Raw genomic sequence first — 27,328 nt, forward strand, 5'->3', positions numbered from 1 at the left:
TTCTTAGTATCCCCTAATATCAATAACATGTGGAACTGGGTAAAATGCAAAATTGAAAAGAAGAAGTGGAACATAAATTACCTATCCTTAGCTAACAGAATACAAGTTTGTCAGATGGTCCCAACTACATACACTATTCACTACTCCTCATCCTAGTTGTTCAATCAAGCCCACATCAACCATATTTAGAAAGTGATCTTTGGAACATATAAATTTGTTTTCGAAAACTTAAGTATCATTTCCCAAACCTGCATATTTTATTTTGTTAACAATTATTTATCAATCTAACTAATGATTTTAAGTTATAATAAATTTATATTTAAACTAATACTAGTACTAATCTAATTATAATATTATAATTTTAATTTTTTATAAAATTATTCAAAAGTTTGTGTTTATAAATTATATTGTTAAGATGAAAATTTAAATTCCAATAAATATTTCAAATGACCAACTTGAAATTTCCATTTTATTTTTTTAAATTAATTAGTTATATTTTATTATTTAATATTTTAAGCCTAAAAATAACTACGTTACCGCAACATCATTTTAAAATATGTTTAAATTGTTATTTTTTAAAAATATTATTAAACCTCAACACATTGTACAGAACTCGTGACCCTTTAAACTATCCAATTAACCAACTTTTTAAAAAGTGTAGTTTCATCAATCTTCGAAGTTACGTGTGTTGCAAGTTACGTCTCTTTTCTCTTTACAAAAATCGCAGTGCCTTCCGACCAAACAAAAGAAATAGGTTAATTGTTACGTGTGTTGCAAGTTACGTCTCTTTTCTCTGGCAGCAAACAAACCAGTCTTTGCATATTTGTTAATTGTCTCTCGTGTTGTTTGAAGTTGATTTGACGCCCATCTTTCCCATATAAAAGGAATCTTTGGAACATATAAATTTGTTTTCGAAAACTTGCCAAAAACAACTAATAATAATAAAAAAATATGTTAGTAACCCTGCAAGAGACATAAAGAGCCCACTTAGCTGTTACGCCCATTTTCATAATAAAACGTTTTTCACCGCGTTTCTCTCTTCATGAGTGAAGTAATCCAAGGAACACGTTTTCAACGTACATGTTTAAAAAGTATTATAATTTACACAACAATTTGCATTATTTAAACTGCTGCTTCCCTCCTCAGGGAACCACAATTTGCTCTCTCAATATTTTATTTGAGCACAAGAAAAGAAGGGAAAAGAAAAGAAAGGAGCCCAGCGGCAGCCATGGAAGCCGAGCTGAAGCTTTACGACATCATATTTTCATTCGCACAGCCGATGGCTCTGAAAGCTGCCGTCTTGCTGAACATTCCGGCCATTCTTTCCAATTCCGACGAGCCTCTCTCCGTTCCCCAAATTGCCTCCCTCATTTCTTCCTCCACCGGAAAATCTCCCATTAACGCCGACTACCTCGCCAGAATTCTCAGATTCCTCTCCTCTCATGGAGTCTTCTACCAAACTCCAATCCTCTCCAAGAGCGGACAAGATGTGGAAAATGCATACAAATACGGATCGACGGGAATCTCAAAATTATTGGTGGAAGAGAAAGGGGGAAATTACGGAAAATCAAAATCGAAATCTTCTGCGGCGCTTCTGATGATGGAGACGAACCGCGATTTCCTGGAAGCGTGGCATCATTTGTACGACTGCACTGTCCATGGCGGATCTCCGTTCGAGAGGGCTCACGGATCTCATATTTGGGATTTTGCCAATTCAAACCCTGATTTCAGTGCCATCATCAACGACGCCATGGCCAGCAACTCCCCACTGATAATGAACGTCTTCTTTGCAAATTATGACGGATTTGAGGGCGTCAAATCTCTGGTGGACGTCGGGGGAGGCGTTGGATCGGCGGCTTCCATGATTGTTCACAAATTTCCTCACATTCGTGCCATTAATTTCGATTTGCCGCATGTCATTGCTTCCGCTCCGAAAGACATTCCTGGTATGAAAAATCCAAACTTTTTAAATTTTCAACAATCTACAGACATTTTAGTTTCCATATAAGTGATCAATCATGAAATTGTTGCAGGGGTTGAACATGTTGCTGGTGACATGTTTGAGAGTGTGCCTTCTGCTGATGTGATTCTTCTCAAGGTAAAATAATGTGTGTGAAAAGATTATCTATAGCTAATATAATGAATTTAATTGATTAATTATGGTTTCTTTGGTTTATGGTTTATGGTGAAATGCAGTGGGTTTTACATGATTGGAGTGATGAGGAGTTTGTGAGATTGTTGAAGAATTGTTACCAGGCGATTCCGGAGAAGGGGAAGGTGATAATTGTGGATGCAGTTGTGGAAGAGAATGGATGTTTGGGGTTGGCTTTTGATCTGTTCATGATGGCTCACACTCATGGTGGGAAGGAAAGATCTGAACATGAGTATAAGATTTTATCTCAAGCTGCTGGATTTAAACGTTATAATATTATTAAATTGCCCTTTGTTCAGGCTGTTGTAGAACTCTTTAAGTTCTGACTGACTTGGGAAACTTTCTCAACAAGATGGTATTGTAAAATATTATATATGAATAAAGAATTAGTAAGATGCACAATCTAAATAAGTTCATTGAGAAAGTCGGATTTTATTGATTCTTAAATTTCTTAGTTTAGATTCATAAAAAAGAATCAACATTAAAAACATTTTTAAGTTGAGAGGCTTTCTACAGTGTCTACAATTGTCTTCAATTTAAACATTTGTCACTTATGTAAAAAATGACAGTTGTTTCAACAATTTAAACATTTGTCACTTATGTAAAAAATGGATTGTTGTTTCAAAATTTTAAAATGAGTGTAATTTGAGAAATGTTTGTAACGTTTTGAAAAATAAATCGATACACTTAGAAATGTTTTATACATTTCATTACAGCATAATAAAATGGAGCACCATAGTTACCAAGCGTTACTCCATTTATTCACCTCTGTCCCCACATATTCAAGAGGAAACTTCTTCACACTCATCATCTCCTGCAACAAATGAAGTGAAAATTAATAACAAGTGCCACGTAGTGGCTTCTATTTGCCGTAGATTATAATAGTTTTAGTTAATTAGAATAATAATTTAAAAAATTAAAAATATTAAATATAATTTTATTACTAATTGATTAATATTTGATATATATTTTAGATAAAACTTTAATATAAAAAATGTAAGTTTCACATAAATGCAACGATACTATTATAACTACTTAATTGTATTTTAGTATATCTGTATATTAATACATTAATATTATTTTTCACTATAGATAACTAAACATTTATAAAATGAATAGTATTAAGATTAGAGATTTTGGCCCTAGATAATCATCAAATAATTGTAGTAGATTTTAGTCTAATAACAAAGTATTTTAAGAAAGATATAATTATTTATATTATATTTTTACCTTTTCCCTATCAATAGCATTTTCATTCATTACATATTTTATATAAGATAGAAAGGAAAGAAGGTCACATATTTTCTATGGCCATCATCAAATTAGAAAGTATCCTTCTTTTAGATAATTTAGATTTGATTTTTGTTTGCATTTAAGGCTTTTGAATATGAAATGGACATGATTATTCCATTCCACCAGTGCAAAAAAATTAACTTTGCAGTATAGAGTTCATATTCGCATAACATTTTTTAGATGCTAGGTTCGTCATGTACAAATCACAACTATATTCTTAGTGCCTAGCTCAAATCATATTTTTTAACTGTGTATAAATGTAGTTTTAATTCATAACAGTTACAAATAATTTGAGAAAACAAATTTGGCCTTCCTCAATTTTTTGTTGATTGAGATATTATCCAAGAAAGGTATAAAATAAATCAAATAAACAACTTATATTTAGTGTTGGTAGATTAACAAATATATTATACCAATACAATTTGTAATAAGAGCTCAAAATGATTGAAATTTGCTATTGCAACGAATAAAGAGATATATTATTTCTATAGGCTATCTCCACGCTGTGTATAAATATATCATGTATACACTTAAAGTGTGTGTCTGAGTCAAACACTCTTCATCATTCATATCTTAACACACTGTGTCTTCATTTCTATTGTCAACTCTTAATACATTCTAGTTAATTGTATTTTTCTTTTGACTAAGTGTTTGATATTATCTCAATGTTCTTGCTAGCTGGTTGAAATCTACTAGCAACCACTGAAGTGCTTGTCATGGGAAGTGCCATACAGAATATTAAAGAGCATCTCCACCAGAAAACTCCAGCAATTTTGTTTGTTGCTTATTTCAAGTTTATAGCTTATTCGTAGTTTAATATGGCTCACACTCATGGTGGGAAGGAAAGATCTGAACATGAGTATAAGATTCTATCTCAAGCTGCTGGATTTAAAAGTTATAATATTATTAAATTGCCCTTTGTTCAGGCTGTTGTAGAACTCTTTAAGTTCTGACTGACTTGGGAAACTTTCTCAACAAGATGGTATTGTAAAATATTATATATGAATAAAGAATTAATAAGATGCATAATCTAAATAAGTTATTTGAGAAAGTCAGATTTTACTGATTCTTAAATTTCTTAGTTTAGATTCATTAAAAAAACCAACATTAAAAACATTTTTAAGTTAAGAGGCTTTCTACAGTAACAACAATTATCTTCAATTTAAACATTTGTCACTTATGTTAAAAAAAGACAGTTGTTTCAACAGTTTAAACATTTGTCACTTATGTAAAAAATTGATTGTTGTTTCAAAAAAATTTAAATGAGAGTAATTTGATATATGTTTGTAACATTTTGAAAAAAAATATCAATACACTTAGAAATGTTTTATACATTTTATTACAGCATAATAAAATAGAGGACCATAGTTACCAAGCATTACTCCATTTATTCACCTCTGTCCCCACATATTTAGGAGGAAACCTCTTCACACTCATCATCTCCCGCAACAAATGAAGTGAAAATTAATAACAAGTGCCATGTAGTTGCTTCTATTTGCCGTAGATTATAATAGTTTTAGTTAATTAGAATAATAATTTAAAATTTTGATAATATTAAATATAATTTTATTACTAATTGATTAATATTTGATATATATTTCAGATAAAACTTTAATATAAAAAATCTAGGTTTCACATAAATGCAACGATACTATTATAACTACTTAATTGTATTTTAGTATATCTCTATATTAATACATTAATATTATTTTTAACTATAGATAACTAAACATTTATAAAATAAATAGTATTAAGATGTAGAGATTTTGGCCCTAGATAATCATACTAGAGTTTAGTCTAATAACAAAGTATTTTAAGAAAGATATAATTATTTATATTATATTTTTACCTTTTCATTTATATTATACCCTTTTTCACAAATACTATATTTTAATATATGCATTAGTTAATTGTCATGTTTCACAAATTAAAGTATTTAAATTTTAATATAATCAAATAATAGAGTGACTGGTGATAAAATTAATATTTACAAACCCAAAACTATTTATTTCCATACAATATTTTTTTAAAGTGAATGGGAAAAATTTTTGAGTGGGGCTTCCAAAAAATTTGCTCCTATAAGACCCTAAATATAAGAGCCAATGAAGTTCAAGTAAAATATTTTAAAGAAATTTAGATGCTAAAAACTCATATATAAACAATCCAAAAAATTAAAATATAAGATTAATTATTTTGAAGACAAATAAGAAATATCAGATTTTTTTGTGTCTTTAATCAATCATTAGTTCTTTGAACCAATAATAAATTAGTAATTATTTGCTTGGGTACATGATTATCTAGTTGTGTATGAATGCAATCCATTAGCTTCATTATAGCTATTTGTATAGAAAATTATGGAGGATTTTTAAAGAATGTTCATGATCTGGCCAACCAAAAAAGAAAAGTTACATATCCACAAAAAAAGGGTTGGGGGATACAAGTTTTTTATTTTCACAATTTTAATGAATGTAATATTTTGATAAATTATAATCATATGAAATTAAATTTTTTTAAAATTATATTACTTAACTTTTGTAAAATAAAATCTCTCTCTCTCTCTCTCTCTCTCTCACACACACACACACACACACACACACACACACACACACACACACACACACACACACACACAATTTTAAAATTATAGCAAAAATCTAACTTTACACTTATAAGGAAACCATCAAACACACAATCCATATATTTAAAACTTGAATCCATTTGAATTTGCAGAGTAAACTAGCACATTTGATTTCATTTTTGGAAAAACAAGTGCTTGACTCTTCTCTTTTGCAAAAGGTAGGGACTCTAGCTCAAAAAAAGCTCTTGTTTATAGAAGATTGGCAAGAAAACTTTGCTCAGCTTTATACCTTGTGGCATTACTAGACTTCTTCTACAGGTTTATATTTTTCCATTACCTCCATTTTTTTGAGCTTCAAACAGATTACAATTTTTTTCCGTATCAATAGCATTTTCATTCACTACAAATTTTATATAAGATAGAAAGGAAAGAAGGTCACATATTTTCTACTACCATCATCAAATTATAAGGTATGCTTCTTTTAGATAATTTAGATTTGATTTTTGTTTGCATTTAAGGCTTTTGAATATGAAATGGACATGATTATTCCATTCCACTAGTGGACAAAACTAATTCCATTCCACTAGTGGACAAAACTAACTCTGTAGTATAGAGTACATATTTGCATAACATTTGTTAGATGCTAGGTTCGTCATGTACAAATCACAACTATATTCTTAGTGCCTAGCTCAAATCATATTTTTTACTATCTATAAATGTAGTTTTAATTCATAACAGTTACAAATAATTTGAGATAACAAATTTGGCCTTCCTCATTTTTTTGTTGATTGGGACATTATCCAAGAAAGGTATAAAAATAATCAAATAAACAACTTATATTTAGTGTTGTTAGATTAACAAATATATTATAACAATACAATTTGTACTAAAAGCTCAAAATGTTTGAAATTTTTTATTGCAACGAATAAAGAGATATATTATTTCTATAGGCTATCTCCATGCTTTGCATAAATATATCATGTATACGCTTAAAGTGTGTGTCTGAGTAAAAAACTCTTCATCATTTATATCTTCAAACACTGTGTCTTCATTTCTATTGTCAACTCTTAATACATTCTGGTTAATAGTATTTTTCTTTTGGCTAAGTGTTTGATATTTTCTCAATGTTCTTGCTAGCTGGTTGAAATCTACTAGCAACCATTGAAGTGGTTGTCACGGGAAGCGCCATAGAGAACACTAAAGAGCATCTCCACCAGAAAACTCCAGCAATTTTGGTTGTTGCTTATTTCAAGTTTATAGCTTATTCATAGTTTAATATTTTAAATTTTTAACAAAATACTTTTAAAAAAAGATCAAAGAATTAGTGTATCACTTTCTTTGTTGCTATGTCAAGAGTCATATATTTGGATAAGCAGGAGAATATTTTATTATTTTAAATTGTGTTAAAATAGAATAAGATTTTCTATTAACAAATAAAATAATAAAATAATAAAATAATGAACTATTTTCTATTTTATCTTCGATAAAAATAAATAAATGAAAAATATTTTAAAGATGTTTTACAGCAAAATTTCTCACAGATTTTAGTTACAAAGAATATTAAAACCATATTTGAAAGTTGTGGTAACTGTATTTTTTATCATATTGTATTTGTTATAGGCAATATATTATTGCAACTAGTTTTGCATATCTAATGATTAATTTTTTCAATTCTAACTAACTAGATGTAAGAATTTTTATTTTTATTTTTATGTTTTGATCTTTCTAATGTTTACATGTGAGATTTATAATTTCTTAAATCATTTAAATCATTTTACTCTAACTTGATTGGCTTATACAGTTTTGGTGTTATAGGAGTGGATTACGAGGAAGCATTACCCGATTTTTGAAGATGACTATATATAAAATACAAAGCATATAAAAATATCTCATAATTTTTAAAAATGGTTGTTCTATCAATCTCAACAATTATATGTAAGATGATAAAATTATGGTAAGTTTAAATTTTTAAGAAATCAAAATTTTTTAATAATTTCTTTTCTTTTCTTTTACCAAAAATATATTTTCTAACTAGGTTAGGGCAAAAATATATGGACATAATGACATAAGATAATAAAATTTATAGTGAGTTACAAAATTTAACTAAGAATATTTTAAAAAAAGAATAATAATCAATAAATCCTAATATTACTGATATGTTGCATTAATTAAATCAAAGTGATAAGAAAATTTCATAGCATTAACATAAAAATATTAATAAAATAAAGCTAATCAAACTAAAAATTGTAAACTAAATAAATATAAACTTCATGACTATAAAATAATATATAAAACAAACTATAATTATAGAACATGCAATCTCCTCAATTGAATATTATAAACTACATAAGTTGTCCACAACAATGTCTAATATAATTTCTATATTATACAAAACTAACATTTTTAAATACTTGCTCCATGTTAATACTATTGTATCAACGAGCACTACTCGATATCGATATACTAGCTTAGATATCTTTATATGTCTATCTAAAACACACCGAGAGATATCGAGCTTGGGGCACCTATCTATTTTCAATAATATTTTTATTGAAATAGGTGCCTTGAGCTTGATATCTCTTGGTGTGTTTTAGACAGATGTATAAAGATATCTAAGCTAGTAGCATCTGCAATGCAACATGTAAAACTGAAATCTATTGAATTATTAATTATAATTATTCTTTTTAAAGCATGATGCTTATCATATCAATTATGTTTTATTGATATTGAAATATAGTATATACAATGCATACAATTAATCTCTTTCTAGAGATTTTAGTCGTTCCTCTTGTGCTTTCCTTTTCACAACTTGCTTCCCTATCTTCATCTTTTCATAACAATCATAAGAAAATGGTGGTGAAATTTGAAGTCCATCCAAAGACTTAACTCATGATATAGAAAAAAATATTAGTCCTATCCTTTCTCTTGGTCTAATGTCAACTGTTGCCTTAGAAAGTGTTAATCCCTATTATTTATGGATAGTTAATTCCCAAGCCAAACGTAAAGGCAATTGACATGTGTGGCCTCTTTTTATTGGAGAAATGGTAATTAATTTTGGAGCTACATCTTCAAATGGCATTCCAGAGTAATTTTCAAATTCAACCATAACATATGTTAGTGGATCTGGTGGGGCATTTCTTGGTTTGTATATGATATTTCAAATGTATCCCAAAGCTCCACTGATAAGTCCTTCTTCAATCCATAAATTAGATGTTAACATGACCCTTCCATCCTTAGCAAGTAATAATTCAATATATAGTTCATCATTTTCACCTCCCCCTATATTAGTACTTCCTTCTTTTGATGCAATGTTGCGGGCAACTAGTTTTTTCATTGAATGCAATTTCTTTCTATTATGGTTATGAACATTATCATTTGTTGAAAATAGATGAATATTATTATCAAATTCCTCCTTAAAATTTTGGGGCAATGAAACATCTGTCCTTGTCATTAGTAATTTCCAATCATCTATAGTTGGAGTTGCATCTCATATATTAGTGAGTAATTGGAGAAACCTTTGTTGGTCTTCACTTTCACCTTTTTGTTTGAACACTTTATCCAAAGTAACAATAATCTTGAACTCATGATAACTTTGTATGAACATTACTATCAGAAGGTGGTTTTTCACTAATAGGAGGTAGTTGTCCCAAATCTCCTCCTAAAACAATCAATCTTCCTCCAAAATTCATGTTTGAATTTTTTGGAAAAGCTTGACATAATCTCGAATCTATATTTTGTAACAAATTTTGACCAATAGAACTCATTTCATCAATTAATATGTACCTAATATGTTGAATTTATTCTTGTAATGTTGTGAGCCTTGTGCCCTATAATTCAGAAAAATCTATAAGAGCAATTCTTAGAGTTGAATGAATTGTTGGTGCACCAATGTTAAAAGCTGCAATTCTAGTTGGTGCTAATAATAATAGGGGAGAACATTGTGGTGTTGATGCATCATAAAGAGCTTGACGGATTGCTTGAATTAGATATGATTTCCCTCTTTGAGTTGTTCCTTGAATTATCATACATAATGGCATGACATGTTCACCTTCATTATACTATGTCATAATAATATCAAGTTCTTTCTTTTGCTTAGCACCTAAAGTTTCATGTGATATACTCATCATCATATCTTTAGGTATAATTAAATAATTTTGTTTCATAGCATTGATAAAATTTATTGCATTATTTGTATAATTTATTGCTGGATTTAAACGTTATAATATTATTAAATTGCCCTTTGTTCAGGCTGTTGTAGAACTCTTTAAGTTCTGACTGACTTGGGAAACTTTCTCAACAAGATGGTATTGTAAAATATTATATATGAATAAAGAATTAGTAAGATGGACAATCTAAATAAGTTCATTGAGAAAGTCGGATTTTATTGATTCTTAAATTTCTTAGTTTAGATTCATAAAAAAGAATCAACATTAAAAACATTTTTAAGTTGAGAGGCTTTCTACAGTGTCTACAATTGTCTTCAATTTAAACATTTGTCACTTATGTAAAAAATGACAGTTGTTTCAACAATTTAAACATTTGTCACTTATGTAAAAAATGGATTGTTGTTTCAAAATTTTAAAATGAGTGTAATTTGAGAAATGTTTGTAACGTTTTGAAAAATAAATCGATACACTTAGAAATGTTTTATACATTTCATTACAGCATAATAAAATGGAGCACCATAGTTACCAAGCGTTACTCCATTTATTCACCTCTGTCCCCACATATTCAAGAGGAAACTTCTTCGCACTCATCATCTCCTGCAACAAATGAAGTGAAAATTAATAACAAGTGCCACGTAGTGGCTTCTATTTGCCGTAGATTATAATAGTTTTAGTTAATTAGAATAATAATTTAAAAAATTAAAAATATTAAATATAATTTTATTACTAATTGATTAATATTTGATATATATTTTAGATAAAACTTTAATATAAAAAATGTAAGTTTCACATAAATGCAACGATACTATTATAACTACTTAATTGTATTTTAGTATATCTGTATATTAATACATTAATATTATTTTTCACTATAGATAACTAAACATTTATAAAATGAATAGTATTAAGATTAGAGATTTTGGCCCTAGATAATCATCAAATAATTGTAGTAGATTTTAGTCTAATAACAAAGTATTTTAAGAAAGATATAATTATTTATATTATATTTTTACCTTTTCCCTATCAATAGCATTTTCATTCATTACATATTTTATATAAGATAGAAAGGAAAGAAGGTCACATATTTTCTATGGCCATCATCAAATTAGAAAGTATCCTTCTTTTAGATAATTTAGATTTGATTTTTGTTTGCATTTAAGGCTTTTGAATATGAAATGGACATGATTATTCCATTCCACCAGTGCAAAAAAATTAACTTTGCAGTATAGAGTTCATATTCGCATAACATTTTTTAGATGCTAGGTTCGTCATGTACAAATCACAACTATATTCTTAGTGCCTAGCTCAAATCATATTTTTTAACTGTGTATAAATGTAGTTTTAATTCATAATAGTTACAAATAATTTGAGAAAACAAATTTGGCCTTCCTCAATTTTTTGTTGATTGAGATATTATCCAAGAAAGGTATAAAATAAATCAAATAAACAACTTATATTTAGTGTTCGTAGATTAACAAATATATTATACCAATACAATTTGTAATAAGAGCTCAAAATGATTGAAATTTGCTATTGCAACGAATAAAGAGATATATTATTTCTATAGGCTATCTCCACGCTGTGTATAAATATATCATGTATACACTTAAAGTGTGTGTCTGAGTCAAACACTCTTCATCATTCATATCTTAACACACTGTGTCTACATTTCTATTGTCAACTCTTAATACATTCTAGTTAATTGTATTTTTCTTTTGACTAAGTGTTTGATATTATCTCAATGTTCTTGCTAGCTGGTTGAAATCTACTAGCAACCACTGAAGTGCTTGTCATGGGAAGTGCCATACATAATATTAAAGAGCATCTCCACGAGAAAACTCCAGCAATTTTGTTTGTTTCTTATTTCAAGTTTATAGCTTATTCATAGTTTAATATGGCTCACACTCATGGTGGGAAGGAAAGATCTGAACATGAGTATAAGATTCTATCTCAAGCTGCTGGATTTAAAAGTTATAATATTATTAAATTGCCCTTTGTTCAGGCTGTTGTAGAACTCTTTAAGTTCTGACTGACTTGGGAAACTTTCTCAACAAGATGGTATTGTAAAATATTATATATGAATAAAAAATTAATAAGATGCATAATCTAAATAAGTTATTTGAGAAAGTCAGATTTTACTGATTCTTAAATTTCTTAGTTTAGATTCATTAAAAAAAACCAACATTAAAAACATTTTTAAGTTAAGAGGCTTTCTACAGTGACAACAATTATCTTCAATTTAAACATTTGTCACTTATGTTAAAAAAAGACAGTTGTTTCAACAGTTTAAACATTTGTCACTTATGTAAAAAATTGATTGTTGTTTCAAAAAAATTTAAATGAGAGTAATTTGATATATGTTTGTAACATTTTGAAAAAAAATATCGATACACTTAGAAATGTTTTATACATTTTATTACAACATAATAAAATAGAGGACCATAGTTACCAAGCATTACTCCATTTATTCACCTCTGTCCCCACATATTTAGGAGGAAACCTCTTCACACTCATCATCTCCCGCAACAAATGAAGTGAAAATTAATAACAAGTGCCATGTAGTTGCTTCTATTTGCCGTAGATTATAATAGTTTTAGTTAATTAGAATAATAATTCAAAATTTTGATAATATTAAATATAATTTTATTACTAATTGATTAATATTTGATATATATTTCAGATAAAACTTTAATATAAAAAATCTAGGTTTCACATAAATGCAACGATACTATTATAACTACTTAATTGTATTTTAGTATATCTCTATATTAATACATTAATATTATTTTTAACTATAGATAACTAAACATTTATAAAATAAATAGTATTAAGATGTAGAGATTTTGGCCCTAGATAATCATACTAGAGTTTAGTCTAATAACAAAGTATTTTAAGAAAGATATAATTATTTATATTATATTTTTACCTTTTCATTTATATTATACCCTTTTTCACAAATACTATATTTTAATATATGCATTAGTTAATTGTCATGTTTCACAAATTAAAGTATTTAAATTTTAATATAATCAAATAATAGAGTGACTGGTGATAAAATTAATATTTACAAACCCAAAACTATTTATTTCCATACAATATTTTTTTAAAGTGAATGGGAAAAAATTTTGAGTGGGGCTTCCAAAAAATTTGCTCCTATAAGACCCTAAATATAAGAGCCAATGAAGTTCAAGTAAAATATTTTAAAGAAATTTAGATGCTAAAAACTCATATATAAACAATCCAAAAAATTAAAATATAAGATTAATTATTTTGAAGACAAATAAGAAATATCAGATTTTTTTGTGTCTTTAATCAATCATTAGTTCTTTGAACCAATAATAAATTAGTAATTATTTGCTTGAGTACATGATTATCTAGTTGTGTATGAATGCAATCCATTAGCTTCATTATAGCTATTTGTATAGAAAATTATGGAGGATTTTTAAAGAATGTCCATGATCTGGCCAACCAAAAAAGAAAAGTTACATATCCACAAAAAAAGGGTTGGGGGATACAAGTTTTTTATTTTCACAATTTTAATGAACGTAATATTTTGATAAATTATAATCATATGAAATTAAATTTTTTTAAAATTATATTACTTAACTTTTGTAAAATAAAATCTCTCTCTCTCTCTCTCTCTCTCTCTCTCTCTCTCTCTCTCTCTCTCTCTCTCTCTCTCTCTTTCTCTCTCTCTCTCTCTCTCTCTCTCTCTCACACACACACACACACACACACACACACACACAATTTTAAAAATATAGCAAAAATCTAACTTTACACTTATAAGGAAACCATCAAACACACAATCCATATATTTAAAACTTGAATCCATTTGAATTTGTAGAGTAAACTAGCACATTTGATTTCATTTTTGGAAAAACAAGTGCTTGACTCTTCTCTTTTGCAAAAGGTAGGGACTCTAGCTCGAACAGAGCTCTTGTTTATAGAAGATTGGCAAGAAAACTTTGCTCAGCTTTATACCTTGTGGCATTACTAGACTTCTTCTACAGGTTTTTATTTTTCCATTGCCTCCATTTTTTTGAGCTTCAAACAGATTACAATTTTTTTCCATATCAATAGCATTTTCATTCACTACAAATTTTATATAAGATAGAAAGGAAAGAACGTCACATATTTTCTACTGCCATCATCAAATTATAAGGTATGCTTCTTTTAGATAATTTAGATTTGATTTTTTTTTTCATTTAAGGCTTTTGAATATGAAATGGACATGATTATTCCATTCCACTAGTGGACAAAACTAACTCTGCAATATAGAGTTCATATTCGCATAACATTTGTTAGATGCTAGGTTCATCATGTACAAATCACAACTATATTCTTAGTGCCTAGCTCAAATCATATTTTTTACTGTCTATAAATGTAGTTTTAATTCATAACAGTTACAAATAATTTGAGAAAACAAATTTGGCCTTCCTCATTTTTTTTTTGATTGGGACATTATCCAAGAAAGGTATAAAAATAATCAAATAAACAACTTATATTTAGTGTTGTTAGATTAAAAAATATATTATAAAAATACAATTTGTAATAAGAGCTCAAAATGTTTGAAATTTTTTATTGCAACGAATAAAGAGATATATTATTTCTATAGGCTATCTCCATGCTTTGTATAAATATATCATGTATACGCTTAAAGTGTGTGTTTGAGTCAAAAACTCTTCATCATTCATATCTTCACACATTGTGTCTTCATTTCTATTGTCAACTCTTAATACATTCTGGTTAATAGTATTTTTCTTTTGACTAAGTGTTTGATATTTTCTCAATGTTCTTGCTAGCTAGTTGAAATCTACTAGCAACCATTGAATTGCTTGTCATGGGAAGTGCCATACAGAACACTAAAGAGCATCTCCACCAGAAAACTCCAGCAATTTTGTTTGTTGCTTATTTCAAGTTTATAGCTTATTCATAGTTTAATATTCTAAATTTTTAACAAAATACTTTTAAAAAAAGATCAAAGAATTAGTGTATCACTTTCTTTGTTGCTATGTCAAGAGTCATATATTTGGATAGCTAGGAGAATATTTTATTATTTTAAATTGTGTTAAAATAGAATAAGATTTTCTATTAACAAATAAAATAATAAAATAATGAACTATTTTCTATTTTATCTTCAATAAAAATAAATAAATGAAAAATATTTTAAAGATGTTTTACAGAAAAATTTCTCATAGATTTTAGTTACAAAGAATATTAAAACCATATTTGAAAGTTGTGGTAACTGTATTTTTGATCTTATTGTATTTGTTATAGGCAATATACTATTGCAACTAGTTTTGCATATCTAATGATTAATTTTTTCAATTCTAACTAATTAGATGTAAGAATTTTTATTTTTTATTTTATGTTTTGATCTTTCTAATGTTTACATGTGAGATTTATAATTTCTTAAATCATTTAAATCATTTTACTCTAACTTGATTGGCTCATACAGTTTTGGTGTTATAGGAGTGGATTACAAGGAAGCGTTACCCAATTTTTGAAGATGACTACATATAAAATACAAATCATATAAAAATATCTCATAATTTTTCAAAATGGTTGTTCTATCAATATCAACAATGATATGTAAGATGATAAAATTATGGTAAGTTTAAATTTTTAAGAAATCAAAATTTTCTAATAATTTCTTTTCTTTTCTTTTACCAAAAATATATTGAGTTACAAAATTTAAGATAATAAAATTTATAGTGAGTTACAAAATTTAACTAAGAATATTTTTAAAAAAAACAATAATCAATAAATCCTAATATTACTAATATGTTGCATTAATTAAATCAAAGTGATAAGAAAATTTCATAGCATTAACATAAAAATATTAATAAAATAAAGCTAATCAAACTAAAAATTGTAAACTAAATAAATATAAACTTCATGACTATAAAATAATATATAAAATAAACTATAATTATAGAACATGCAATCTCCTCAATTGAATATTATAAACTACATAGGTTGTCCACAAAAATGTCTAATATAATTTCTATATTATACAAAACTAACATTTTTAAATACTTGCTCCATGTTAATACTATTGTATCAAGGAGCACTACTCGATATCGATATACTAGCTTAGATATCTTTATATGTCTATCTAAAACACACCGAGAGATATCGAGCTTGAGGCACCTATCTATTTTCAATAATATTTTTATTGAAATAGGTGCCTCAAGCTTGATATCTCTTGGTATGTTTTAGATAGATGTATAAAGATACCTAAGCTAGTAGCATCTGCAATGCAACATGTAAAACTGAAATCTATTGAATTATTAATTATAATTATTCTTTTTAAAGCATGATGCTTATTATATCAATTATGTTTTATGGATATTGAAATATAGTATATACAATGCATACAATTAATCTCTTTCTATAGATTTTAGTCGTTCCTCTTGTGCTTTCCTTTTCACAACTTGCTTCCCTGTCTTCATCTTTTCATAACAATCATAAGAAAATGGTGGTCAAATTTGAAGTCCATCCAAAGACTTAACTTGTGATATAGAAAAAAATATTAGTCCTATCCTTTCTCTTGGTCTAATGTCAACTGTTGCCTTAGAAAGTGTTAATCCCTATTATTTATGGATATTTAATTCCCAAGCCAAACGTAAAGGCAATTGACATGTGTGGCCTCTTTGTATTGGATAAATAGTAATTACTTTTGGAGCTACATCTTCAAATGGCATTCCAGAGTAATTTTCAAATTCAACCATAACATATGTTAGTGGATCTGGTGGGGCATTTTTAGGTTTGTATATGATATTTCGAATGTATCCCAAAGCTCCATTGACAAGTCCTTCTTCAATCCATAAATTAGATGTTAACATGACCCTTCCATCCTTAGGAAGTAATAATTCAATATCTAGTTCATCATTTTCACCTCCCCCTAGATTAGTACTTCCTTCTTTTGATGCAATGTTGCGGGCAACTAGTTTTTTCACTGAATCCAATTTCTTTCTATTATGGTTATGAACATTATCATTTGTTGAAAATAGATGAATATTATTATCAAATTCCTTCTTAACATTTTGGGGCAATGAAACATATGTCCTTGTCATTAGTAATTTCCAATCATCTATAGTTGGAGTTGCATCTCGTATATTAGTGAGTAATTGGAGAAACCTTTGTTGGTCTTCACTTTCACCTTTTCGTTTGAACACTTTATCCAAAGTAACAATAATCTTGAACTCTTTCCATGATAACTTTGTATGAACATTACTATCATAATTTGGTTTGTCACTAATAGGAGGTAGTTGTCCCAAATCTCCTCCTAAAACAATCAATCTTCCTCCAAAATTCATGTTTGAATTTTTTGGAAAAGCTTGACATAATCTCGAATCTATATTTTGTAACAAATTTTGACCAATAGAACTCATTTCATCAATTAATATGTACCTAATATGTTGAATTTATTCTTGTAATGTTGTGAGCCTTGTGCCCTATAAGTCAGAAAAATCTATAAGAGCAATTGTTAGAGTTGAATGAGTTGTTGGTGCACCAATGTTAAAAGCTGCAATTCTAGTTGGTGCTAATAATAATAGGGGAGAACATTGTGGTGTTGATGCATCATAAAGAGCTTGACGGATTTCTTGAATTAGATATGATTTCCCTCTTTGAGTTGTTCCTTGAATTATCATACATAATGGCATGACATGTTCACCTTGATTATACTATGTCATAATAATATCAAGTTCTTTCTTTTGCTTAGCACCTAAATTTTCATATGATATACTCATCATCATATCTTTAGGTATAAGTAAATAATTTTTTTTCATAGCATTGATAAAATGTATTGCATTAATTGTGTATTCTTCTCATCAATATTTTGATCTCCATAGATTTTGTCTGTTGATATCTCTTCTTCCCAGCATATCTATTTCTATTAGATCCATCATTTTTCCATGATGTAGTCTTGATATTATCTCTCACTCATGTTCAATTATATTTTGATTATTTGGTAATTCATTTTCATCTTCAGAATCATCATGAGCTTCAACATTGTTTTTAGATTCACTTTCAATAGTCTACCTATCCACATGCCATGGATTATAATTAAGGGACTCTCAATTGGATACAATTGTAGTATCATTTATTCCAATATCTCTTTGTATATTAAAAAATGGTTTGTACAATACTAACTTTGACTAACAAAAATCAACCCATTTTTGTGAGTTTTGTGAAGGAATATTTGTAAATCTTGGAAACACTTTCACAATAGCTACCATTGTCCTTCCTTGCCATTTATTATCTCATTTTCTTCTAGAGTTATAAGTCCAAGATCTTGTTGTGTCTATCAGTGTGAAACTTTCCATTGCATATGGTCTATCCATATATCCTTCAATGAAATGTTTTAGGTGAGCTTCATCATCATTTTCTTCATTCTTTATCACTGGTTTGAACACCTCTCTTGAAACATTTAATATAACAAATACTCTGCTAGTTCCTACTAATGGAAACTTTAATAACATATGACTCATTTCTTGTGCACCAATGTCTCTTTCAATTAGGGTTTCATCTAGTAGTCTCTTATATGCCCTTGATGCTGCTTCATTTGGATTTTCAATATTTGCAAGTCTTACCAACATTTGATGATATGTCTCAAAACTCTTTTTTGCTTTTGCTACATACTTCGGAATATAATTCATTACAACATGTCTTGAGAGAACAAGTTGCCAATCTATATTTTCTCTCCATAATTTAAGTATGGTACGATTATGTGTGTTTACTAGATCATCATTTCTTGCTGGTTCATATATTTCATCTCTTGTTTTTGGATCTTCAAATAATCTTGATCCATCCAGATGTAATGGCCATGGTTCATTGTACCTAAAAAATAAAGAAAACTATTAGCTTGTACACTATTTTTTCATTTCTTAGTAAAAAAAACGTATGAATCTATATAATTGTCTCACCTACAAACCATTTTCCCTCTTTTTTTAATGAAGGCAAGCACCCTCTTTGCATATTCTATGGTGTTGAACACAATTGAGCAACTCTTCATAATCATGTTCGAAGTCTACTTGGTTTAGTTGTTGTGTATTTCGAAGACATGCATGTTGTGTAAAATTTTGTAGGACCTATTATTTAAGATATAACATATTTTATTAAGTAAAATAAATAAATAAGTATAATTTCTTTTGAATAGCTATAGAAGAATTGGTACCATACCTATATGTTTTTTTTATGTGGATCTCCCCTTGGATTCCATGCATATATAACAGAATTAAAATATTTTTTAACTATCTTGATTTCATCATAATTTCTCCAATTAAGGCTGTCTATGTTAGGTGATCCCTCTAACCATATGAATACATGCACATGTGGTGATATCCTATGTTGTTATTCATATCTTGAGCAAAAATATTTTAGTACTTCCTTTTAAAACATTGTATATCTTAGATGCCTATAATATGCAACAATATGTGGCTAGTCAATAATATTTTGTTCTTGTCATTTTTATGCTTCTTATGGATTAGATGATTTTGATCCAAGCATTAATGCTTGTAAGTCGGGCCAATACATGTCTGTTGCACTCAAAATAAAGAAAATTGTTGGTGTTCTAATTTGATGCAAGAGATCACTTAATTCAGCTTGACATTTCGCCCAATAAGACCTTGTACCACTTAGAGTTGTACCAAAATGCATGAAGCGATCCACTAGATGTGAGTGAGGGACATTTTGTATATGCTCTTGTAACTCATTGATTGTGATTGGCAAATCTTGCAAGCTCTTTTTGGCAAATACTAGAGATGAATTTTGTGCACGATGTCACATGATCATATCCATCATATAATTCCTAAATCGTGGGCATCGTGCAAAGAGATGATCTGTATATAGAAGTAAATTCTTAACAAATTCATGAAGATAAACTCTTCTCAATCTTGGTTTGATCCAATCACATTGTTCATCCAAAAATAGTGTTGGAAAAGCCATATCAAGTAATCCTTCTATGACATACTCATTCACTAGAGATGTTCCAATTCCTAGCCAATCAATTAGTGATCTAGGACCTACATTTGGGTTATTTATCCATGCATGAATTAGTTCCATTTCTCTTCATGCATTTGGTAGTTTACAGGCCATTGATGTAGTATGATTAATAATATTTCCTTGATCTATCTCCATTATTGGACCCACTAATACATATTCATTTGCATCCAAATCAAATTCCATATAAACTGAGTTTATCTTATCAAAGATGTTATCATCTAAATTGGATGTAAGCTCACTAAGTGCCTTTTCATCAATTTGAACATCTCTATAGAACTTATCATGATTTATTTTAAATTGAAGTGCTCTGTAAACCGTCTCTATATTGACTGTAAAATTATAACTTGTTCCACGTTGATCCTTCTTATGAACAATGATAATAGTTAAATATTTTATGTGACGTGGTAAGATTTTTGATATTTCTCTTATTTCTTGTGGAAAAATTATGGTATGCCCTTTATATTTAAATTGACCTCCATTTCTGTGTGTAACTTGAAGAATGGGGTTGATACGTGCTATCAACATTTCTTCTATTTATGTTAGATTAGAAAGTTGTAATGGTTGTAGATCGGGATCTATGATATTTGATGCTTAAAATCAATGTTCATAAATTTCTTGTTGACATCAATGACAAATAGGGCCTTTAGTAACCCATGCAACGTTAACCGAAAGATAACTTTCTTAAAAAATGTAGCACATACCGGGCATAGCAAGTTTATCTAGTCCATTTCAAAATATTATTTGTAATTTCCTCAAGTCAATCCCATTATTTTGAATAGTATTGATTGTCCCCCTTTCCATTCTTTTTTGTGTTCTTTTCAATTGTCTTTGTCTTCTTATTTGTGATGTGAACTCATGTTGTAAATTATAATTAACCAAATCAACATTCATAAGATCCTCTACTCAATCAGTCTATGTTTGCAGAACACAATCTATTGTCATAGAACTCATCCCATCAGAACTAAACCTACCATTTTCATGAGATTGAGCTTGTCCTTGATTTGAGTCACATTTACATAGTTGTATTTGTTGTATTTCTCTTTCATTCAACTCGTCTAGGCTCATAGACCCTTTTGTTCGTCTTCTCACTATATTTTTGTTATCTTGAGATGTTTTTATATGATGTGCTCTCAACTTATCTACATGTTGTCTCATTTCTTCTTCAATCTCTTCCAGTGTCATAGTTGCCCTACACTTGATATGTCTTTCTCTATAAAGTTGGTTTTGATGATTCCTTTCTTCTTCTCTTTTTGCATTAGGCATTTGTTCACATCATTGTCTCATATAATTTCATGCATATTCTTTGTGTTGTATTTTGTCCTTATCATTTCTAAGACTTTTAGATTCCTCTCTTTGAGCATTATTCATTTGTTTGCATTGTCGTCTCATATAATTCCGAGCATATTCTCTTTGATACTATCTTCATTGCTCTTCATTCTTAAAATTTTTTTTTAGATGAGGCATTCTAGAAAATCTAAATGTGATAACATTAAAAGTAATATTGCTTAAATTAGTAATATTTCACAAACAAATAAAGCATAAAATATATTGAGCCATATATTATTAAAAATTATGGAAGTAAAGATTAATATATTTCATAAATAAATATAATTTTCTCATATTAAATTATGGACAAAACCTATCTTTGTATTATAATTATAGACAACTGAAATGGAGATTAATATAAATCTTAATCTAAATCTATCATTGTTTGAAAGACATAAATAATTTTAATATACACAAAACCCTAAACTATACTCTAATTTTATTCTAAAATACTAACATTAACACTAATTCAACTAAAAAATAATGCTTAACTTAAATAAGCTATAATTATACTTGGGGCAGTAAATTTAAGCTTTCTCACCCATAATCCTAAACTAATTAAACCCTAATCATTCCTGAAAGAGTACTTGAAACGTACTCTTTAGCCTTTAATTATACACATCTTAGCAAGAGTAACTACTCTATCTTAGCACATTTTAGTCCATCACAGTCTACTCTTAGCTATCCATCAAGGCACCTATGCCATGATAGGAACATCTGAGAAGATTTTTGAAACTACAAAGGTCCAATTGTGATCCCAAAATTTTAAAAAGGCAAAGAGAAAACTTGACTATTACAGGTATCATTTCTCTACTCATGGATTTGAAACATATGCTTTGTAATAATAATAATGTTTTAGTTTTGTAGAGATTGCATGTAGACACTGGTGCACACAAAAGAAAAGATAGAAGTGGATCTGGGGTTCAATAACTATGGTAGTCACCATTGGCACAATAGTTTTACTCTAGTCGTACCTATCACAAAGTGAAAACAGGGATTATAGATCTCAATGGGCCACCAATACTGACAATCATGGAACTACATTTGATAATTTAGAGATCTGAACCACATTATGCTTCATATTATTTATTTAAAATTGTCCCCAAACTATTTTTTTTTGTTCAACAAAACTTGATGCTAATAGGAAGTTATTAGTGATTCAGTAATCTTTTAGATTTGAGCGGAGAGAGTATATAGAGTTGTATCATTGAGTGATAAATAAGAATTGCATTAAATAACATTTTTGTTTAATTCTTGACCTATATTAATGATTTAGGTATTTATTAGAGCATTTAATAAAAGATGTATAAAGAGTTAGTATCTCAAAGTTGAGTTGAAATTTTGTTGAAAAGTTAAGATTACAAGGTTATATTGTCAATTATGGTGTCAAAAGATTGGGCAGAAATCTAAAATAGATGTATAGCAAAGAGAAAAGTAAAATTATTTGGAAAACTGAAAAATAATGTCTAGCATTGACATATAGAAACCTTCTATAAGTAATAAAGTTTTCCAGATTATGAGTCAACATGTCTTGTTTCCACCTACTCAAAGTGGGAAAGGATCCACCCTAGATAGAGAGAGACTAAAAACTATTGTACATGACTGAAAAAGTTGAAGTGAAGTTTCTTCATTAATCAACCTTCATATTCACAAAAGATAACTTTGGAAAAAGAAACAATGTAAAACCGATCTTGTTGGCATGAAAAATACTACAAATAAAAAATTAGCTCTGAAATACAACAAAATGTTACAGTGGAGACACACATGAGCATCAAGATTTTGGGTTGTTCCCTTTACAAAGAAATATTTATTCTTCAATGAACTCATGATGAAGCTATGGAATCTAAATGGCCTAAGTGAAATCGATAATTTTTCTTACAATAGTGATGAAGTGAATATAATCACAAGAAGCAACTTTTTGAGCCAAGCCTTTGACGGAAGAAGAATTCAACCCATAAATTAAAGTAAAATTGAATGAAAGTTGGTAATTGTACAAGATATAGAAGGTATATTTATTTATTAATTTTACTTAGTCAGCTTTCAATTTTTAATATTAAAAATATAACATTAACACAGTCACACCACTTTAGATCCCCCATTCTACCACTGTAGGTTATGCCTCTCAGTACAATAAGAATATGAAATATGAAAGATATGATTAACGAAATAAGAAGATATCCAATGAATAAAAATAAAAATAGCTACACATGAATTTTTAGTAATTTACTTTTTAAAGAAAATATAATATTTAACATTATATTTATATATCAAAAACATTACATTTACATATTAAATTAGAAACTATTTTTTATCATAAATATCTTTCTACTAATCATATATTAATTAAATTATGTTAAATATTATCATGACAAGTAATTAATAAGTATTAAATATTTAGTCTTTGTCATTATATCTCTATAAACTATTATAACTTAAGGCAAATACAAGCCACTATGTGGCACTTGTTTTTTCTATCAACTTGTATACTTGCAATTTTTTTCACATTATCATATCAATTTAAGGTTGATTTTTCTAAATAATATTTTAAGGCTTGAATAGTATATGATATTCTATGTTTAATTAAATTTAGTGAACAAAATATTAAACACTTTTTCTTTAATTAAATCTATTGGAGGAATAGATTTTATTATAACTTTTCAACTCAATATTAGTGTTTATAGATTTATTTATTTTTAAATCAATTTTTATATTGATTGTATTATATTTTTAAATCTTAATTTGAAATCTTATTTTTGTTTGTTAATTTATTCTATTTTTATGTATTGACTATATTACACTTAAAAAATTTAAATCAAAATCTTGTTTAGTTTATGGATTTAGTCATGGTAAATATATATTTTTATTTGTCTAATATTTGTTTTTTAAAATAAAATACTTGTTTTTTTTACTTATATAGTTAATTTTAGTAAAAATATTGATGATATAATTTATTATTACTTTGTTTTAAAATATTTGTGAATAATATTTTTATTTATTTTAATAAAAAATAATTTTTAATCTAAGAACTTTTTTCTATGTTTTCCAAATATTATTTTCTATCACTAAAAAAATTATTTTGTTATAAATCTTATTTTATTTTGTGCTCCTTAATGTTGCTACATTGATTATTATTTTGTTTATATTATGATTATTTTGTTTATGTTATGATGCTTTAGGCATTGATTCTACAAATAATTCATAGTATTTGCTAAATGTTGCAAAAAATAAAGGTGTTTCAAAAATCATTCCTATTGTAGAATTGCATCCTTATAGAAGTGTATGGACAATCAAGCCTAGGGTTGTTGGAAGATTCTAGAGATGTGTGGTAATTTATACCACAAAAATATAAAATTATAAATTATTGCTAGTATCCTCTACATATTATTGGTAACCTAACATTCTAAAACATATTAGCAATAATTTATAATTTTATACTTATGTGGTAGAGATTACCACACATGTCTAGAATCTTCTAGCACTCCCCCCTGATTTCTACCACAATCTACATCATTAATATTTATAATTCCCAATGCTTCTCTTAAAATCTCAAACTGTTCCTATGCTAAAGCTTCGGTGAAAATTTTTGCAAGTTGCTCGTCTGATCTGGCCCACAATTCACACATACACTTTTGGTGCCCACTGTAATTTTTCTAGCGTCATATACACCTTAGAAACTCTTTGTTCATTCCCATTTGACAAGAGTATAGGCATGCCTCCTTTAGAGATGAAGACAACTTTACACCAAATATTCTTGAAGCGAAAAACACTTGATATCTTGATTGATAACGTCCTACCTGATTTTGGATATAGAGTTCAACTTCAAGGTCCATGCACCTTCGAAGACATGGTCACACAAGCTATCCATATAGAGGAATTCATGGTAAGAAAGGATGAACTAACCCTTTTAAAGGAAAAAAAAAAAAGGATCCACCTCTAACAAGGACAAACCCAAGCATGTGAACAAAAACTGAGAGGTAGTGCATGATGGAGTTGTTGACAATATTACTCCTAAACTTGCTAAGGCAACCTTCAATCTTACAAACAATCTTAAAGCCTCCAAGAATGTTGAGAAACCTCCTTCTGACAATAAGATGTTTGGAAAAAAATCAAAGAACACCTCTTGGATCTCATGCCCAAAATGAGAATATACAACTCTTGGTGAACCTTTGGATGTGGTCTGTAAGACCTTACTACAAAAAAACCTCATTTCTCCATTGGATAACTCTCATCCTTATGATCCAAAACCATGACCACCATGGTGGAACAAAACTAAAATTTGCAAATATCACGAGAACAAAGGTCACAAAACCATCAATTGCATCAACTTGCATCACAACTATATTCTTAGTGCCTGGCTCAAATAATATGATTTAACTATGTATAAATGCAATTTTAATTCATAATAGTTACAAATAATTTGAGAAAAAAAAATTCGCCTTCTTTATTTTTTTGTTGATTGGGATATTATCCAAAAAAGGTATAAAAATAATCAAATAAACAACTTATATTTAGTGTTTGCTATTATCTAACTAGATTAGGGCAAGAATATATGGACATAATGGCATAAGATAATAAAATTTATAGTGAGTTACAAAATTTTACTAAGAACATTTAAAAAAAAAAAAATCAATAAAACCTAATATTACTAATATGTTGCATTAATTAAATCAAAGTGATAAGAAAATATCATAGCATTAACATAAAAATATTAATAAAATAAAGCTAATCAAACTAAAAATTGTAAACTAAATAAATATAAACTTCATGACTATAAAATAGTATATAAAACAAACTATAATTATAGAACATGCAATCTCCTCAATTGAATATTATAAACTACATAGGTTGTCCACAAAAATGTCTAATATAATTTCTATATTATACAAAACTAACATTTTTAAATACTTTCTCTATGTTAATACTATTGTATCAAGGAGCACTACTCGATATCTATATACTAGCTTAGATATCTTTATATATCTATCTAAAACACACCACGAGATATCAAGCTTGAGGAACCTATCTATTTTCAATAATATTTTTATTGAAATAGGTCCCTCGAGCTTGATATCTCTTGGTGTGTTTTAGATCGATGTATAAAGATATCTAAGCTAGTAGCATCTGCAATGGAACATCTAGAACTGAAATTTATTAAATTATTAATTATAATTATTCTTTTTAAAGCATGATTCTTATCATATCAATTATGTTTTATGGATATTGAAATATAGTATATACAATGCATACAATTAATCTCTTTCTAGAGATTTTAGTCATTCCTCTTGTGCTTTCCTTTTCACAACTTGCTTCCCTGTCTTCATCTTGTCATAAAAATCATAAGAAAATGGTGGTGAAATTTGAAGTCCATCCAAAGACTTAACTCATGATATAGCAAAAAATATTAGTCCTATCCTTTCTCTTGGTCTAATGTCAACTGTTGCCTTAGAAAGTGTTAATCCCTATTATTTATGGATAGTTAATTTCCAAGCCAAATGTAAAGGCAATTGGCATGTGTGGCCTCTTTGTATTGGAGAAATGGTAATTAATTTTGGAGCTACATCTTCAAATGGCATTCTAGAGTAATTTTCAAATTCAACCATAACATATGTTGGTGGATCTGGTGGGGCATTTCTAGGTTTGTATATGATATTTCGAATGTATCCCAAATCTCCATTGACAAGTCCTTATTCAATCCATAAATTATATGTTAACATGACCCTTCCATCCTTAGCAAGTAATAATTCAATATCTAGTTCATCATTTTCACCTCCCCCTAGATTAGTACTTCCTTCTTTTGAT

General features: G+C 28.1%; 1 protein-coding gene across 1 annotated transcript; it reads left to right on the forward strand.

Moving 5' to 3' along the window:
- Window positions 1-1,142: 1,142 nt before the first annotated feature.
- Window positions 1,143-2,563, forward strand: LOC149575075 ((R,S)-reticuline 7-O-methyltransferase-like). The gene is made up of 3 exons (XM_089814948.1): window positions 1,143-1,946; window positions 2,034-2,098; window positions 2,197-2,563. Exons 1-3 carry the CDS (start codon window positions 1,229-1,231, stop codon window positions 2,476-2,478), a joined length of 1,065 nt encoding a protein of 354 aa, XP_089671074.1. The 5' UTR covers window positions 1,143-1,228; the 3' UTR covers window positions 2,479-2,563.
- The last annotated feature ends 24,765 nt before the right edge of the window (window positions 2,564-27,328 follow it).

This window comes from Cupressus sempervirens, chromosome 2, assembly GCF_028749045.1.
Source record: "Cupressus sempervirens isolate cs-2001-9-10 chromosome 2, ASM2874904v1, whole genome shotgun sequence".
NCBI classification, from domain to species: Eukaryota; Viridiplantae; Streptophyta; class Pinopsida; order Cupressales; family Cupressaceae; genus Cupressus; species Cupressus sempervirens.

Coding starts and splice junctions, on each gene's coding strand:
- LOC149575075 (XM_089814948.1), top strand. CDS start 1,229: ATGGAAGCCGAGCTGAAGCTTTACGACATCATATTTTCATTCGCACAG. Junction 1,947..2,033: donor CGCTCCGAAAGACATTCCTG/GTATGAAAAATC, acceptor AAATTGTTGCAG/GGGTTGAACATGTTGCTGGT. Junction 2,099..2,196: donor CTGATGTGATTCTTCTCAAG/GTAAAATAATGT, acceptor GGTGAAATGCAG/TGGGTTTTACATGATTGGAG.